General features: G+C 46.1%; 1 protein-coding gene across 8 annotated transcripts in view; it reads right to left on the bottom strand.

Moving 5' to 3' along the window:
• herc1 (HECT and RLD domain containing E3 ubiquitin protein ligase family member 1) overlaps nucleotides 1-17,213 on the bottom strand; it is a 64,825-nt gene that overhangs the window by 16,385 nt on the left and 31,227 nt on the right. For 5 of the 8 annotated variants that reach the window (XM_088641640.1, XM_088641644.1, XM_088641645.1 and 2 more), the window contains 18 exons: nucleotides 15,925-16,439; nucleotides 14,504-15,282; nucleotides 13,634-13,832; nucleotides 13,042-13,202; nucleotides 11,794-11,910; nucleotides 10,664-10,895; nucleotides 9,712-9,836; nucleotides 8,921-9,141; nucleotides 7,763-8,031; nucleotides 7,320-7,372; nucleotides 6,922-7,122; nucleotides 4,843-5,017; nucleotides 4,308-4,575; nucleotides 3,728-3,941; nucleotides 2,951-3,156; nucleotides 1,911-2,038; nucleotides 952-1,088; nucleotides 358-558 (listed from right to left, as the gene is read on the bottom strand). In XM_088641640.1, the coding sequence (XP_088497766.1) occupies nucleotides 358-558; nucleotides 952-1,088; nucleotides 1,911-2,038; nucleotides 2,951-3,156; nucleotides 3,728-3,941; nucleotides 4,308-4,575; nucleotides 4,843-5,017; nucleotides 6,922-7,122; nucleotides 7,320-7,372; nucleotides 7,763-8,031; nucleotides 8,921-9,141; nucleotides 9,712-9,836; nucleotides 10,664-10,895; nucleotides 11,794-11,910; nucleotides 13,042-13,202; nucleotides 13,634-13,832; nucleotides 14,504-15,282; nucleotides 15,925-16,439 (4,201 nt within the window). The remainder of the gene's footprint in view (nucleotides 1-357; nucleotides 559-951; nucleotides 1,089-1,910; nucleotides 2,039-2,950; nucleotides 3,157-3,727; nucleotides 3,942-4,307; nucleotides 4,576-4,842; nucleotides 5,018-6,921; nucleotides 7,123-7,319; nucleotides 7,373-7,762; nucleotides 8,032-8,920; nucleotides 9,142-9,711; nucleotides 9,837-10,663; nucleotides 10,896-11,793; nucleotides 11,911-13,041; nucleotides 13,203-13,633; nucleotides 13,833-14,503; nucleotides 15,283-15,924; nucleotides 16,440-17,213) is intronic. The other 3 variants (XM_088641641.1, XM_088641642.1, XM_088641643.1) reach the window with 3 other exon arrangements.

Below are 17,213 nucleotides of genomic sequence, written 5' to 3'. Positions count from 1 at the left end.
ATAGAGGCCCATGGGGGAATGGGGGGGCAAGGGCCACCATTGTTCTCAACCATCCGACACTGGAGTTGGTGGTGATGTGGTCAGCATCACACTCCGGCCGGCTTGTTACCCCCGAAGGGTTAAACCCCGGTGCTTATTTGAAAGCAGGCTGAGAGGACCTGGGAGCCGTCTGGAAGGAATCAGAGCTCCATCGCTTGCCCCTACCTGGGACTGAACCCGGGACCTTCCAGTCAGGAGCTAAGTAGTTTTTCCAAGTAGTTTAACCCAATCCTTTCAGCTCCCAAAGTGTTGAACGATGACCGAGTAAGTAATGGATTTATAATTAATACAACACAACAACTTTCAGCCGAGACTTGCCATCTTTCCTGTAGCAGTGCTCAAGCTCCAGTCGCTGCATGGTGGAGGCATCTGCCACCTCAATCAGGCCCAGGGAGCCATCCATACGCCCCACCAGCAGCACTTCCAGCGTGTCCCCTGCCCACACGGAGACGGGCCCTTCCTCGGGCCAGGCCAAGGCTGACACCCAGTGAGGCTGCATGGCCAGCAGACCTTTGCCTCCTGATGGAGGCACAGAAAACAGAGAACGCTCAGTGACACAAGTGTGTTCCATGTACTGCCACTAAAGGTCAGCGCGTTTAGGAAGTGTTTTTATAAGGTCGCCTCTGATGAAATATAAAGAACATGCTGACAGAATTACTGGATTTAAAACCTTTAACCGCTGGAGAATTGGACAGTGCCCAGGTTTATTTTTTTTTAAAACCATCTGCTTACAAGTTAGCCGAAAATAAAATGCATCCACACTTTAGAGGAAAACGCCATTTTTAATATTCTGTGTTTTTCGTGTAAAGGATTTCATATTTGCTATTGGTTGACCTCTGCGAAGTCCCAGGGCTATAGATAAGAAACGAAATGGGTCAAGAAGCACCAACAATGACAGCACATAGTTCTCACCATTAACTTGCCAGATGTTGACCATTTTCTCCATGGCAGCTGCTAGGTATTTGCCACTCACACTCCAGGACAGTGGAGACAGGCTGGGGTCACTGGGAGAGCCCAGGTTACTCAGACTCTCCTCCGATGTGCTTTCCCTAGGGTAAACAAACGGACAGATACAATTTACTCATTACTCATACAGATCTCAGATAGGAGACCTATATTATTCGTACTTGACATGCTTATGAGAAAAAAGGACTATATGAAAATGAAATGTCCTAAAAAAATTCTTCAAACAGAAGTTATTTTCTACAGAACTTTCAAACAAAAATATCATTTAATCATTAATTTTCCATTTTCAAAGAAATTTAGAAATCTACGCGTCAGTTTTTTACAGTTTGTCACCAATTAATATCTTTTTATTTTATACCCATCCAATCAGGAAAATGCTTAAGCTTCAGCACTGCGCTGTGAGAATGAGGGCATATGTTGCTCAGACATGCCAGATCAATTAATCTTTTGACAAACTGCAAACTCTACAGTGCCTCACAGGAGAGTCAAAGCACACTGGAGGAGCACTGCATCTCTCACTATATCACTGCAAGCCTGCAGGCGGCTAGCAAGCCACAGGCTTCACTGAGAGGACCAAGACTGGCTACCATTCACTCCACTCTGGAAGCATTCTGCCAATTGTGCAGCACTGAATAGGGAATCCTGCTCATACCCATCTAGTACCATGACTCAGGCTCAAACCAGGGATTATCTGGGCTTTAGGGCTCATCTCGTACTTTTACTTAAAACTTTTAGAAAAGTTGAACAGCTGAAGTTGCGTAGCTAAACGGCTCAGAAGCACTGGAGAATTCGTTCGACTATCAAGATAGCTAATCAAATGCTATGCAAGTGAAATTAAGAAAATAAAGTGCCTACGGATCTGGTCAAAATTAAAAGTCACTTCTAAAAGGAAGAGAGCTGCTTACGATTTATTAAAGACACAGGTCTGCTGCAGTGTGTATTGGTTCTTCGTCACATTCCACACTCTGACAGTACCATCATTCCCACTAGTTGCCAGTAATCCTTTTTTATTGCACCATCCACAAGTTATTACCTGGAATTAAAAAACAAACAAAAATAGCAGTGGTTGAACTTAAGTCAAATCTTTTATTTTGTTTTTCAAAAATGCCTTGCTCATAATAGTTTCTATTAGGACTAAACAGCTTCTTTTAATGCTATGCTTTTTTCTGCTTGAAGGACATTTTAATGACTTCACTCATGAAGTAGGAATAAACCTTTACTGCTCCTTTGCAGCCTACACATGCTGACGCATCTATCTAACTGAACTTCTGTAGAGCTCATAGACCTAATGCATTCTGGTGAGTCTTGCAGAGAAGGCTTTCACTTGCAGGGAGTAAAATTAGGGAACATGACATATGGAAGGTAAAAATCCACCTGGCAGGGTGGTCTAAATTTCCCCTTTCTACATCTTTATCAATCCAACCATCCATCCATTTTCAAACTGCTTTTACCAACACAAGGTAACGGTGGAGGGAGGGGAGCTGGAGCCTGTACTGGCAAGCAATGGGCACAAGACAGGATACACACTGGATGGGAAGCCAGTCCTTCGCAGGACATACAAACACACACACACACCAGAGCTAATTAACCGGAGGAAATCCACACTTACATGGGGAGATCATTCAATATCCATGCAGACAGCATCACAGGAAGTGAAGCCAGTGCCCAAGTGAGACATTAATGCTAACCACTACACCACCATGCCTTTGTTAATTCAACAGATTCCAGTCAATCCAAGACTTGTCACTTACCAAACTGCCCCCATCTGGATGTACATATAAAAATAACAAACTTGAAGGGGAGTCTAAACTCATAAAAGGCCAAATTTCATGACAGAGTGTGTACCTTAACCGTGTGCAACAGCTGTGCGGCCGCACTCAAAACCTTTACCTGTGGGAACTGTTATCGCAAGCGCTGGACAGATTTCGCCACGGCCTTGACCTACCCGGCTCTGGTGAGCTTCGAGCTTGAAGAACGAGCACTTGCGCAGATCCCCGGCCATGTCAGCAAACGTCTGCGGCCGGCTCTGGTTATCGCGGTCGTGCGCCGCCAGCGTGCGCACCAGCTGCTGCGCGGCCCACTGCCTGTGCTGCGAAGACAGCCGGGACGAGAGGCAGCAGGCTGCCAGCGCATTCGCCAGCTCCAGAGGGCCTACAGCGGAAGGGTTATAGGAAGGATGGGCATATAAATGCGCAATAAAACCTGCTCAGGAGAAACAATAACATGATGCCCAGATGAGTACAGTGACAGAGAAAAACACGATTAACAACAACATATCACACAAGATAAAAAATATTTTTTGCACATAAAGTGACTAGCAAAGGCAGTTGAAGACATTACTACTTAGGGTAAGCAAAACAACACTTACATTTCTTTTTAATGTTCAATAAGTGCCAAAACAAAAGTTAAACCAAAAGGCATCTGGCAAAATAAACAACTACCAGCAGCGAGACTGGTAAAACGTTTTAAAAGTAATTCACAACATTGACGTGTCAAAATAATAAGACGTTTATCTAATTGAACACCAAATTTTAATGAAATGAAAAACAAAACCCTAAAACAACAAGAATGCTCAGTAAGTTAACAAAAACCCATTCAGACCAAACAGTAAACAAAAATAGTAACAGCCACTGAAGTTAGCAATTAGCAAGGCAGAATTTGAAACTGTTTGCACAAAAATATCTTAATCTTTGTAAGCAGAAATCAGTGAAAGAGAACAAACCTCTCTTCTCAACATCAGTCTTGTCATAGTTAGGTCTGAGCTTAGCCCCCTTATCTGCCAGCAGAGCCACTAGCGCTTGAGTGACTACAAAGTTGGGGGAGGTTACAAGTTTATTCTCCTCTGCAACTCCTCGAAGGAAACTTGGGAGAAACTTTCTCTGAATGGGATCGTCCACAGTGGTTAGATTCATCCCAGTGGCGGCAGAAATTAAGTTCTGAAAAGAGATTTAACGTTTCATCAGAAACATGACAGCTGCAAAGCTGTGACTTACAGGAATGATTCAAAATTAAATTCTAAGCATGGTGATCTAGAATAAATTAACACACTGAAGCAAATGATTTGACAGATTTGTCAAAGGAAGCTCTTAACAGCTCTCTAGTCATTGGCAGTGCTCTTCAGTATGTCTGATCAAGGAATGGTTCTTGCAAAAAGCGCACGTTTCCAAAGTCTTCTGCATAAGGTTTTAATAAACACGAATAACATCCCAGTGACTTCTTTAGATCAGTGGATCTGGAAGGCAGAAAGCAGACTGTATTTTGGGAACGGAAACAAAATCCCGTGGCTGCTCGCGATACATCACCTGCGTGCAGAGCTGGACAAGCAGCTTAGCCGCGTTGGGGCTGTTGGATGCCAGGCAGCCCACAGCCGTGCTCAGGTAGGCCAGGCAGGAGATGGGCTTGCTGGCCTTTGTGGCTCCCCGGGGGCGCTCGGCAGAGCCGGAGGCAGCTGTGGGGCTGGTGGAGAGGCCCGCCCGACCCGCGGCGGCCAGGCACATCAGACGCACCAGAGTCCTGATGTCCGTCAGACCCAGGGACTCCAGGCCGGCCGCGAGGCTGCAGCTAGACCCGCTGGCCGAGACAGCGGCAGGAGGATAAACGCACAAAATAATCTTCACTTTCAAATACTGACGCACACGGCGTCTCAAAATAAAACATCACTGACAACACTTATTACCTTGGTACCTACAACAGAATAAAAACTTACAGAAAGTGCTACTGAGAAAATAAGGGAGTAAAAAATAAGAAAGTCTGAACTAGTTAAGAGTTACAGCACCTTATGGGATTCAGCGGGTCGAGCCGGTACTTGACCAACTTGCCGGAGGAGTTTTGCCTCACCTGACGGAGAGCAGCGACAGAGCCCTCATGACCATGGTCCTGGCCAGCAGCACCTGCGCGGCCGCGGTCACTCTCCTCAGGGCCATCACCCTGTCGTGGGGGTTGAGCAGGGCGGCAGCCTGCTCTCCCAGCGTCACCCGGCCCGACGAGCTCTTCTCCACAGAGCCGTGACAGCCTGGACCAACACACACACGACAGCAGCAGTGAATTATCCCACACGTGCTGACATACTCCCCTCGACTCAGAGGATCAGGGATAGAAGAAAAATAAAAGCTTCTACTCAAGATACCATTACAGTTTATAACCATAGTGGTTTACAGAGGAGACAGCGTGTTTAAAAATGTAAGATGTGTATTGCATTGTCTACTCCCCTCCTCTCACTGTGAGCAGATTGCGGGGGATCAGTCAGACCCTGTATGTCTTTTCTAATGTGTCACTTCATTACTCTCTCCAGAGTTTACACAGGAAGAGATGTGAGAGCCACTGGGTTACAGTTGGTAATCTCTCTTGGCCTGGAATTAATGAGAAGTGGAGATCTGATTTTTCTACAGAGGGGATAATTTGAAGACATCTGAAAAAACAAAGATTCTCACATAGTTGATAAACACAAGAGTAAAGAACTCTGCTACACTGATTAACTTTGCCTGTACTCTTTCTTTCATTTCTATATATCCTAGGCACCTCTGCTACTGTATATCAATCTTAATCAACTCCTCTGAAGCTCAACTTTATAAGCTTTTATATGAAAACTAAGGGGAATTTAATTTACCCTAGGCAAAAATTAAAAACAAAGTTCTTGTGGAATATATATCCATTGGTGAAGTGCAGGATTGAAAAGGGAATTACAGTATACAGGGTCTGGAATTAGGGATCAGCATCACCTTTAAATTATGCGAGAAGGACTAACAAAACAAACAGCTTTTGTGATAAGCAAGAAACAACATACATTCTTTCATAGTTTAAGTTTAAATGTTTTTTGGCAAGTTTAAACATGTTGCTTGACAAAAAATACCACTGTAAATGCGGAAGATTATTTGCCAGCTATCAGCAATATAAAAACCAAAATAACTTCTACAGCTATTGCTACTGGTGACAACGATTTGCACATATCAAGCATGTTAGCTTTCCATTCACTTTTATAAAGAAATACACATTTCTCCACTAATCTTGAATAACACAATATTGTTTTTTTTTCCAAAAAATATACAGAATGTAATTATAAGATCTATGTACTACAATATGTATCAGTACTATGTACTATAATGCTTTTGAGATCATAAAAAACACTAGTAATAGCTTCAGTGAGATCAATGGTGGTTCAGTCACAATTGTGGCTCCAGAATTAGGATGAACAGGTCAGAGTAAGATTTGCACAGGTGTGTTGACACTTGGTATGACAATTCATGCGAAAGTACACCCCTTTCAACCAAGACATCAAACAGTGTTTAGAAAGAAGCCGTGTAAGAAGAGAAATGCGAGTCTGTTACAGTAACATCATTAAGGGTGCTTGCTTCGTGTGTGGGCTATTCAGGCTCAGACAAGGCATGGACTGAATCCAGGCTGATGACTGTTACCGCAAATGTCACACAGTCTGAACAAATGGGCTTGGCAGGCCGGATGCGGCCCGCAGGCCATATGTTTGACAGCCCTGACCTAAAGTCATCGTGACTGAAGACTGATAATGTGGAAGGCGTCACTGACAGGAGCAGTCAGAGGCACAGTGGGACTTTTACAACCACTCACACCAGAGAGCAAAATGGGAACTTTTTATGATGTCAAGACCTCTTCAATACTCTTCAATATGAGCATTGCATCACTAGAGTTGATCTCTCTAGTTCATGATCTCCATTCAGCTCTGAATTGGCTTCATTACTCTGCTCTCCTCCCCACTAATAGCTGATGTGTGGTGAGTGTTCTGGGGCACTGTGGCTGCCATCGCATCAGCCAGGTGGTGCTGCACACTGGTGGTGGTGGAGGGGAGTCCCCATTACTTGTAAAGCGCTTTGGGTGGCGTGTCCAGAAAAGCGCTATATAAGTGTAAGCAATTATTAATTATTATTAGAGGACGTGCTTACATACCTATCTGAAGAAGGGTTTCCTCCATGCTGTTGGTGGCTGTAACCATGGCAACAGAGGCGCCCAAGGGATCGCTGTCAGGGAACTGGACGGCCTCTGGGACCACCCTGCGTTCACTGAGGCCCAGTGGCCCAGCCAGCAGCTCAAACTCTTCTTCCCCGGTTAGTTTCTCATCCTCATCCACATCCAGCATGTCCCAGTCTTCTGCCAAAACAAACAGCAGATGTTTCAGTACTAAACCACTAACAAAGATGAGTCGCCTCTAAGAAACCTCAATAGCAACCGCAGACCTGAAATATCACCTGCTATCAAGTCTGCTTAAAATTCAGGAAATGCTTCTAAAATAAAATCTTAAAAGACGGAGAAACAACCTTTTTCATTTACAAAAAAGGTATCCTTACCTTCATATACACTGTCCTGCTTCCCAAGCAAGTCAGGAGCCTGTCCTTTGTACCTGAATATAAAAGGGTAAAAACAGACTTTGAGTCTCCCATGCTCAAAATCACGATTTCAGCAGACAGATTTGATGACTGTAAATCGATAAACAATGAATACGAATCTTTTGTTTTTTTCAAAATTTTTAAAATGGTACAAACGAAGCTCACTCCATCTATTTCAGATGAAGCAAAATGCAAGGAAACCCCTCTTTCCACACCCACTCCATTTTCAAACAAAGAACGAGCGATTTTACCACAACCCACACCAAGAAAAGCAGTCAGAAAATGGATGGGTGAACAGGCGATAAAAAAGGGGCAAAACCACTCTCTTGACAATCCTTCTTAAGAAGGCAGTCAAACACCGTCTTACTGGCAGTTTTGAGAGTGTTAACCTCGACCACACGTACCTTTCCAGGACGGGCACCTTGGCTTTACTCTTGAGGGAAAGGTATTTCTCCCTGCAGCTGCCGCAGAGCAGGAAGTAAGGGTTGCCGCTGCCACACTCTCCACCGAACCAGCCATCCACGTAGGAGCCGTTGCTCCGGTAGCCCTGCCGGTTGGCACTGCGCCCACAGCCCGGGTGGTTCTTCTTCATGTGCTGGTTGAAGTTGGCCACGCTCGACTCGCAGAGCTCGCAGATCACCACCTCCTCACGGTCCTCCGTCTCGCAGACATGCTGCAAGGCACAGCAAGGCCGCTTTATGTTTTAGCTTCTTACTAACAAAAACCAAAAGGGTCCGATGCGACTCAACAGGCCAGGCTTCTTCAGATCCATCTCATCTTCTTATGTTAAGGTTAGCCCACATACAAGAGCACAAGCTCCACAGAAGTCCTGTCATGCTGCAGTGCCCAAGCAGTCAATATCTGAAGCAAAGCATGTTAATAGTAAAATATTTATCCTGCAGCTACACATTGTAAGGCTGTGTGGTTTCCATGACTAGTTCTTTACATCAGGACTTCCAATAATCTGAATAAGTCTCAAGATGTTGATAAAACCTCATATCAAGCCACGTAATGAGTAATCATTAATCAATCTATCCATCGTAAGTGTAATTATATCTCTGTCTTCCCATTACTACATAATACATAACAACCAGATTATGTTGTAGATAGCTGTACGATGCTGGTTCCTTCTGAATACTGAATTCCGAGATTGCTGATTTACATTAAGCATCAATCAGAATCTGATGCATAATGAGAATCCCAAACACTATATTGTCAAATCAGATTTATGAATTATTGTGGACTATATGTTGTTTTCCAATTAAACTGCTGCGATTCTGAAATAGCAAAGAAGAAAGTTACGGAGTAGAACTAACTGTGTAATGTAAACAATTTGGGAACTTTTTCATGGGAAGAATCACTTTGTAGGTCAGACTTGCAGGGGATCAGGACTGCATTGCGATATTGACAGAACAGTTAATGAAAAACACACTGCCCTTTTTACAGCCAATTGTGTAGAAAAGGTACAAAGCAAAGAAGCAGTTTCTAGTCCCTGGACAGAAGCGTAGGGCGGTGCAGAGCGCAGAAGAAACGAAAGCAGCCCCAGCTGCAGTCACACACACCCATGTTGGCCAGTCCAGTACCTCCGGGATCCACATTCCCAGAATGTCAGTGTCGCTGGCCAGATCCTGGCCGAACATGGCCTCCATGGCCTCGTCGTCCAGGTCGATCTCCAGCTCTTCGTCCAGGTTGAAGTCATACAGCGCCCCGGGGTCCTGCTGCACTGGGGCGCCCTCTCGGCGACTCTGGTTCCTGTGGGCCTGCACGGAGCGATACAGCCCGGCTGGAAGGTAAAAAAACAACAAAAACGAGTCACCTACCACCTACAGCTGACTTCCTAAGGGTGATGGTGCTGGTGGGGGGTTCGCCTGATTCAGAATGTTTGAAGAAAAAGTCCCAGTTGGTTAATCTTCACCTGGTTAAGAGTTTGAGTTTAACTGATGGAGGTCACATGCGACAGGCCACTGTCTGTCAAGACTCAGTTTAAATTTCTTCCAGGTATTACTTAATGCAGTAAGTAGAAAAGGACATTTTGAGGTCATTCAGAGGACTCAGTGAGAAAACTGACAAAGCATATTTCAAATTTCAAATGCTTGAGGCATGGCTTGCAGAATGGCAGAAAAACACCCCCACGAAACCCCAGTGATAACGGCAAAACAAGAGTGGTTTAAAACAGAAGAAACTGGAAATTTAGTAGAACAGGCTGTCCGCCAGGTAATGAAACATGGCAATGAAAGAATAATAAAATAAATAAAACACATGTTCCACCACCTCTGCTCGCTGCTAGACAAACGCCTCTGCGAACTGTGGTGGCACACGGCACCGCGTGCAAATGGACGGAATCGCCGCTCACCCGCCCGCGCCAGCAGCGTTCGTGCGGCCAGATCGAAGCGGTGTTTCCTGGTGGCCGCCGATCGGCCCCTCAGCGCAGGGCCGCTGGACGCAGACGCGCTCTCCCCGTGATCCAGGCCCTCGGGGCTGCAACGCAGGGACAAAGAGACACTCCTGAGAGACGGACAGCCTCCTGTTCCCATGTCAACGCGCAGCCTGCTGCAGCGACTGGGAGCATCCTAATCTACTATTAAATTAGTGGTAAGAAACGCCATCAAGAATCACCTTCACGTTCCGTTTAATGGCTCATTTTTTACATCAATTGAGAGCACAAAGGCTTCCCTTTTCTTTAACAGAGAACATTTATATCCCATACACACTTTATCAGTGAATATGAACACATCTCAAAGACAAGGGGATATAGAGATGCCCCTTTTATTGGTAAAAACAACAGTGTTTATTGCCCCTGTGTGGAAGTTAATGAAGAAGTCCAAAGCACGTAAATCTGCTTCCAATAAACCACAATATGATTTTCTACGTCTTAGCATCTATTTAAAACGTAGAGGTCAAAATAGAGCTCCACAACAGTCGCCAGATTAAGCATCCTTTTAAGAACATTACAATTGAAATGTTTGAGAATATATATATTCGTAGGGGTGTTACCCCGGCGTTCTGGCCAAATTTCACATTGGCCCTTACCAATCCTAGCCTCCTAATAATCCCCATCTATGAATTGGCTTCATTACTCTGTTCTCCTCCCCACTGCTAGCTGGTGTGTGGTGAGCGTTCTGGCGCACTATGGCTGCCGTCGCATCATCCACGTGGGTGCAGCACACTGGCGGTGGTGGAAGGGTGTCCCCATCACTTGTAAAAGCGCTTTGAGCAGGGTGTCCAGACAAGTGCTATGTAAGTGTTAGGAATTCTTATTATTATAGATAAAAACACAAGCAGGTATGAAGATAACCAGAAGGTACCCTTCACTGAAGCCTTCCTCCATCTCAGTGGCGTCTGCAGCAGGGATCTCCCCTGGCGACTGCAGGTAGTTGGCGTCTCTGGACTTCCCGCCTCCAGCAGAAGCTGTGGCCCCTGGACAGGATTCAGTAGCCCCCGCAGACTGCGGCTCCTCTTCATCCTCCGTGCCAGGGTGCTCGATCATCCACATGGCCAGGACCGTGATGTTCTGGGCATCAGCCTCTCCCCGGGCACCTGAGCCACACAGCCAAAGATGCCAGAGCTCATTCCAACGTAGAAACCGCTTTCTACGCAAATCAGTCTGATCCGATCCCGAGTGGCAACCCAAATCGAAAGCACGCTGCTGCTCTTATGTAATTAACTGTGACTGATTTTTCTACTGCATTACACTCACCGTAAATTTTGAAACCTTATCTTATTTTAGTGGTGGAAAGCATACTATATACAGTAGGAGCAAAAGCAAAATCCATCCATTGAGGAGACATGTACGGAAGCCTAATAGTGGGAAAAAAAAAAGGTGTGTTCAAACGAGATAACAGTCCATTGAAAACAAGATGGTGTTTCTAACGCAGCGCCAGCAACAGGACTCTCTTCATCAATGCATTACTCTTGCAATAAGTATTATTGCAATAAATATTTCGTTTAAACACATTAAGAATCGTGTTTAAATGCACTTTTATCTAACTTAAACACAAGAAATATTTTTTTCTCTCCATGGCACTAATAGGCATCTGTGGAAATGCAACTCAACTATTAACACTTTTCAGTCATCAGATGCAAGGACTTTCCATTTCTGGAGATGTGGCTGTGTGTAATCCGGTACTGATTAGTAATACAGATGTAGACGCAAAATTATTCACGCATACAATGACAATTTACACAGAAGACAGAGGGTCTATTGACATTCATGTTAACATTCAAGACTGGGCTGTGTATCTAATTACAGCTTCGTATCATGTAAATATCTGCAAGAAGGAAATATAGCAGTTACAATATGCAGGGCTTTCAATTCAATCAGGTATGATCATCCTGGTTGACCGAAATAAATTCCATTTTTTGTCACACACCCCCACACGTTTTGGGAACTGTAGCAGGCAATCCGGGGAAAACATCCCAGAACCTCCTTCCTTACCTGTGGCTTCCATGGCCTTTGTTATCTGCCGAAGGGAGAAGCCCATTTCCAGGAGAGGGACAGCAATGGCAGGAGGCGGGGGGGAGGTCGAGAGCCTGCTGCTGGGGTCTGACAAGGCTGCGGAACAACACACCGTTAAGGGCATCGGGAACACTAACCCACACAGCAGGCGCTGTTAATCACTCCACAGAGCATTTAGAAGCGGACTACCTACAAAGCCGAACAAGCAAGTGCCTGTGTGACTCACACGAGAATCAAAAACACTCCCTAGCAGCTCTTTAGCCCTGGCACAAATAACATACGCATGGAGAATAGTTAAAGACAAATTCGTAAAAAGGTAATACGTAATTCAAGCCGTAATAGACTGTAACTATATATAAGCGTTAAAAGACAGTTATTTTATACTAGCTGATGACATTTGAAATGTGAAATGCATTCATTATACGTATATGGCTATATATACGTATACATATGGCCGTATTCAATATACTAAAGAAAGGCAGTTCATATCTATCCATCCATTTTCTAACCTCTTTATCAAAAATAGGAGCAAGGGGGAGCTGAAGCCTATCCCAGCTAGCAACGGTAACAAGGACTCTGGTCCATCTCGGGGCACACAGACACTCACACACAAGCCACTTTTCTCAAATGCTAAGTAACCTTTGAGTATGTCTTTCGACTGTGGGAGGAAACTGGGGCATCAGGAGGGGGGGCACCCAAACATGGGGACAGCATACAATCTGCAAGCCGAGGGCACCCCAGGAAATGAACCCAGGTCACCAGCTCTACGAGGTAGCAGTGCAAACCACCATGTTGGCCATTTCAAATCTGACAGGACCCAAAATAAACACAGGCTAAATTATGGCCTAATCATTTGAGCTTTCTTCTGAAACAGAGATGTGAAAAAGCAGTCTACCCTACTGCAGTACACATCCTGAACAGCTAACAGCAATGCTTCAGAGTCAATGCATATCTGCACTATGCACTTTTTGCATGGTCTACCATGTTTTGTTTTTCTCCACAACACATTTATTGTTCTCTTATTATTTATTCTGTTTGTAAAGTACCGCCTACATTGTGTGGTGTTGTCTGCTGTACTGTGTATGTAAAGAGAGATCAGCGCGAATAACAGTTCGAATAACAATACACGTGTACATATGGCAATAAACTCCTCTACTGCTCTACTCCTCATTCTCCCATTCAGACAGCCGGACCGGAGTGTGGAGGAAATTGGGAACCAGCTGGTACCGGTGCGGTTGGCTGCTCTGGTGGGCTGGGAGTCGGGCGAGGTCAAACTCTGTCGCCTTCCCACCTCGTCTGAAGGGGACGTTGGAAGAGAGGAGACAGGTGGGGTCTGTGCGCGACGCGTGGGCAGCACCGTGGTGGTTGGGTAACTGGAGAACATTTGCCTGCTCGAGCAATTAGGAACACGAAGGGGACATTACACAATGAATGTCTGAACGTCTGGTGGCTTGCTCGTTAATAAAAATACAAAACCCCACAGTCACGTAGAGAACCACACACAGACTAATCAAAAAAACTTAAAAGCTATTATATTTGAAGTTACATTTTATAATCAAATTCCAAAAATCAACCCAAGAACAAAAAAATATATATACAGACTGTTACAATCAATAAAATATATATACCATAATTTTTCCTTTGGTTAGGTTTTCTAGAATAAAACTAAAACAAGAGGAAGAAAATCAACAAAACACAAAAGATAAATGGCACGTCGATGCCTGAAACGTGAAAGAAACGGGAAACTCTGATCTGGCAAAAGAAAGAAATGAAGCGGGCAGCGACGTTGCTGACCGGCACCGCTGGGCGATGGGCGCACCTGAGCAGGCTGAGGGGCATGACCCCTGGGGACTCGGAGGCCGGCACGGTCTCGGTGTCGGTGACCGGAGTGGTGGCGGTGGTGGTGTCCTCCAGGGAGCTGCTCATGAAGGACGTGGTGCTGGAGGCTGAGGGGCTGGTAGTCACTGGGGTCTGGGCCTGCTGAACACCATCGGTCTCCTCCGACTCTGGATCTACGTCTGCAAAGGAGAGCAAACACCCAAAGAAATAAACTGAAGCTGATCCAAGAGTTGACGAGTTTGTTCACGCGGTTGCAGCTTTTTTGTTGACGTAAAGGCTGAAATCAAGACAAATCATGTCGGACCTTTTTTCACCTTTAATACAATCTTGTAACCAACAACATTTAAGTGGAAAAAAAAGGAACATTTTTAGGAAGAAGAATTTAAAATAAAAAACTTCCAATGCCTTGGTTGCATAAGTGTGCACAGCCTGTAACTAATACTTCATGGAAGCACCTATTTCTTCAGTTACAGCAGTAAGTCTGTTTGGATAGGTCTCTATCAACCTTTGCAATTTTATCCCACTCTTCTGCAAAGAAGCTCAGTCAAATTGTGAGGGGATCTCCTGTGCACAGCCCTCTTTAGGCCAGTCCACAGATTTTCTCTAGGATCGAAGTCCGGGCTCTGACTGGGCCATTCCAGGACATTGATCTTCCTTTTTTAAGCCATTCTCTGGTTGAGTTGGCTGTGTGCATTATGGCAGTAACTATTAAAGCAGACACAGCAACAGGCAATCTGAACACAGTAATGAACTGGTGAAAACAAATGCTTACTTAATTATACCCCAACTAAAAGTTAATGGAACTGGCTAAATTGTAGGAGCAGTCATATACATATGTAGCTATACTTACCAGGTTTGACCTTGCCACCAAACTGGTCTTCCAGTAGTCCATTCACCACTAGCTTATAGATCATCGCCTGAGCCCTTTCCAGGTCGGCTAGTCCAAGGGCACGTTTGATGGGTGACCTCATGACCGCGCGCTTGACCATGTGGCGCATCAAGAACTGCAGGGCAGCCCTCATCTCCACCTCCTCCTGGAAGACCGGGGAGCCCGCGCAGTCCGAGTTGTGGCCGTTCTCCGTCAGCACCTTAGGGATGAGCAAGAGCTCGGCGTACTTGCTGCAGCTCAGCAGAGCACTGAGCGACTTCATGGCTCCCAGGTAGAGGTAGGAGAGCTGGACGGCTCGGATCTCGGACTGCACCAGGTCGTGGGTCCTCAGCCCGTGCTCGTGGAGCTTCCTCTTTCCTTCCGCCTGATGGTGCTGAGGGTCTAGCCCCGTCTGGGGGTCTAAGGAGAAGGAGGCGATTTCATTTTCCGACTTGCAGCTGGCGGCGTGAGCTTTGACCTCATCGAGGCTGTGAGAGATCCGCAGGTCAGTGGCTTCCTTCGGGTGCTCCCCCTCCGTTTTCTGCTCCGGATCCCCCTTCTCCTCAGACTCGTGCCTGTGCTTCTTCTCGTGGCGCCTGGTGCTAAGCTTCCCCGAGTCCTCGTGGATGCCAGTGAGGTACGTGAGGTCTAGGAGCAGAGAGGCGGTCAGGCCCCTGAATCTGGAGACGTCGAAGGGCAGCGGCTCACAGGGCTCCAGGTTGTACAGGGGAGTGTCACTAGGCGACCAAAAAGTTGGGAAGCTTTAATAAAGATCAGAGCGACATAGGAAACAAGAAGTGAGGGAAAGACAGGAGGATAGATACAGAAGACAGTGCATCATGGAAGAGATCTTTAAAAAAAATGGCTGAATGAGAAGAAACACTTTAAAAAAGTGCGCTGCCACGCAGTAAATGAAGGAGGAGTATAGACAGGTGTAGTTAAAACGCGTTTTAAGAGAGAGGCACACAAAGTCACAGCAGTCCTAGCTCTACAATCCTTCAAGCAAGAAAAACAAAACTGGGCAGCAATGGCAGAATGAGAGCAGATTGACATTCATTAATTCTACAAGTAAACACTATTACATAAATGACACCTATAAGCTGATCAAACAGACTAAAGTCTAAATGTTTTGCACAGCACAGTTATTGCCTTTTACCTTCAAAAGAGGAAATTATCAGATGAGGTACTTCTTAAGATTATGTCAACATATTCAAGAATTCAAGAAATGTATAAATAAGGAATACAAGGGCAACGTTCTTATGCAGACAAGCTGATTTGATACAGCAAGGAAAATGGCTTTAGTGATTAACTAAAGGAAAAGCCACATTACTGCTAGCTTAAGTAAAAACCATTAAAGCCAGATGCTCAGGACAAAATCCCCCCGTGCTCATCAAAGCCCATACCTGATTGTGATCTCGGCCTCGTCCCACTGCACTTTGGCAGACGTGCTCCCCTCTTTCACCACCCCCAGGAGAGTGGCGTGGCGGCCCGTCTGCTTGTGGACACATCTCCCTCCCACGCGCAGGCCGGCGTCCGCCCCCCCGATGACGGCCAGGACCGGCCACACCTCGGTGCACAGCGCCTTGAGCTGGGCCTCGGACAGCTCGGCCAGGCCGTGCCTGCCGGGCCGGCCCTTGTCCTCCTCCCGGAGCTCCTCCCTGGCCTCGCGCTCCTCGCGGCTCTGCACCGAGCGGCTCTTCCTCAGCCGCTGGCCGCCCTCCCTGCAGCAGGCCTTGATCCCGCGCAGCCGCTCCATCATGTTCCCGTTGATGCAGTGGGTCCAGAGGTCGGTGCGGTGCAGGATGCGGATCAGCTGGGTGGTGGCCTCGGCCAGGACTGTGGCCACGGGGCTGCAGATGGGGTCCCCGGGCAGCAGGTCCCTCGGGGTGCCTCGCATCTGCATGTCACAGATCTTCACCTGACAAAAGAACCCAACACGCAGCACAGCTCTAACTTCCTCATGTCACGGTGTTACTAGGCATCAGGCTAGTGCAGGTGCAGAAGAAAACCGGACGAGACTGTTCATCCTGATGGCTTTTTTTGCTTACGTCTAGACCTCAGCATGCTTCAGGCTGTAAACCTGCCATCTTCTCAGACATGGGATACATGAAAAAATGCTTTGATTTGGTACGACAGCCTTCTAAAGGGCTCTAACAGTGCAAACGTAGGAGGAAACCGTTGGTCCGAATTGAACAGGCATGAAAAAGAAAAATATCTATTTGCGATCAAAAGACTTTGCGAATGATCCAATTAACACAGCAGCAGGTTTGAGAAAAAAAACGGTTTCACAGTTCTGCGGAAGTGTATAATAATCACTTACACTGATATAGTGCTTTTCTGGACACTCCACTTAAAGTGCTTTACAGGTAATGGGGACTCCCCTCTACCACCCCCACTGTGCAGCATCCACCTAGCTATGTTTATATAAGCAGCCACAAGGTGGCAGGATGTACTCTTAAATAAACCCGATTAATCTACACTGAAAGCACACATTTGCAGGCCACTATGGGGTTTTTGAGGACACTCCACTCAAAGCGCTTTACAGGTAATGGGGATCCCCTCCACCACCACCAGTGTGCAGCCCCACCTGGATGATGCAACAGCAGCCAAAGTGCACCAGTACACTCATCACACACCAGCTCTCAGTGGGGAGGAGAACAGAGTGATGAAGCCAGTTCAGAGATGGGGATTA

The sequence above is a fragment of the Lepisosteus platostomus genome, chromosome 7, assembly GCF_059453375.1.
Source record: "Lepisosteus platostomus isolate fLepPlt1 chromosome 7, fLepPlt1.hap1, whole genome shotgun sequence".
NCBI classification, from domain to species: Eukaryota; Metazoa; Chordata; class Actinopteri; order Semionotiformes; family Lepisosteidae; genus Lepisosteus; species Lepisosteus platostomus.
Note: the sequence above shows the minus strand (reverse complement) of the source record. Positions and strands in the feature narration are given on the sequence as shown.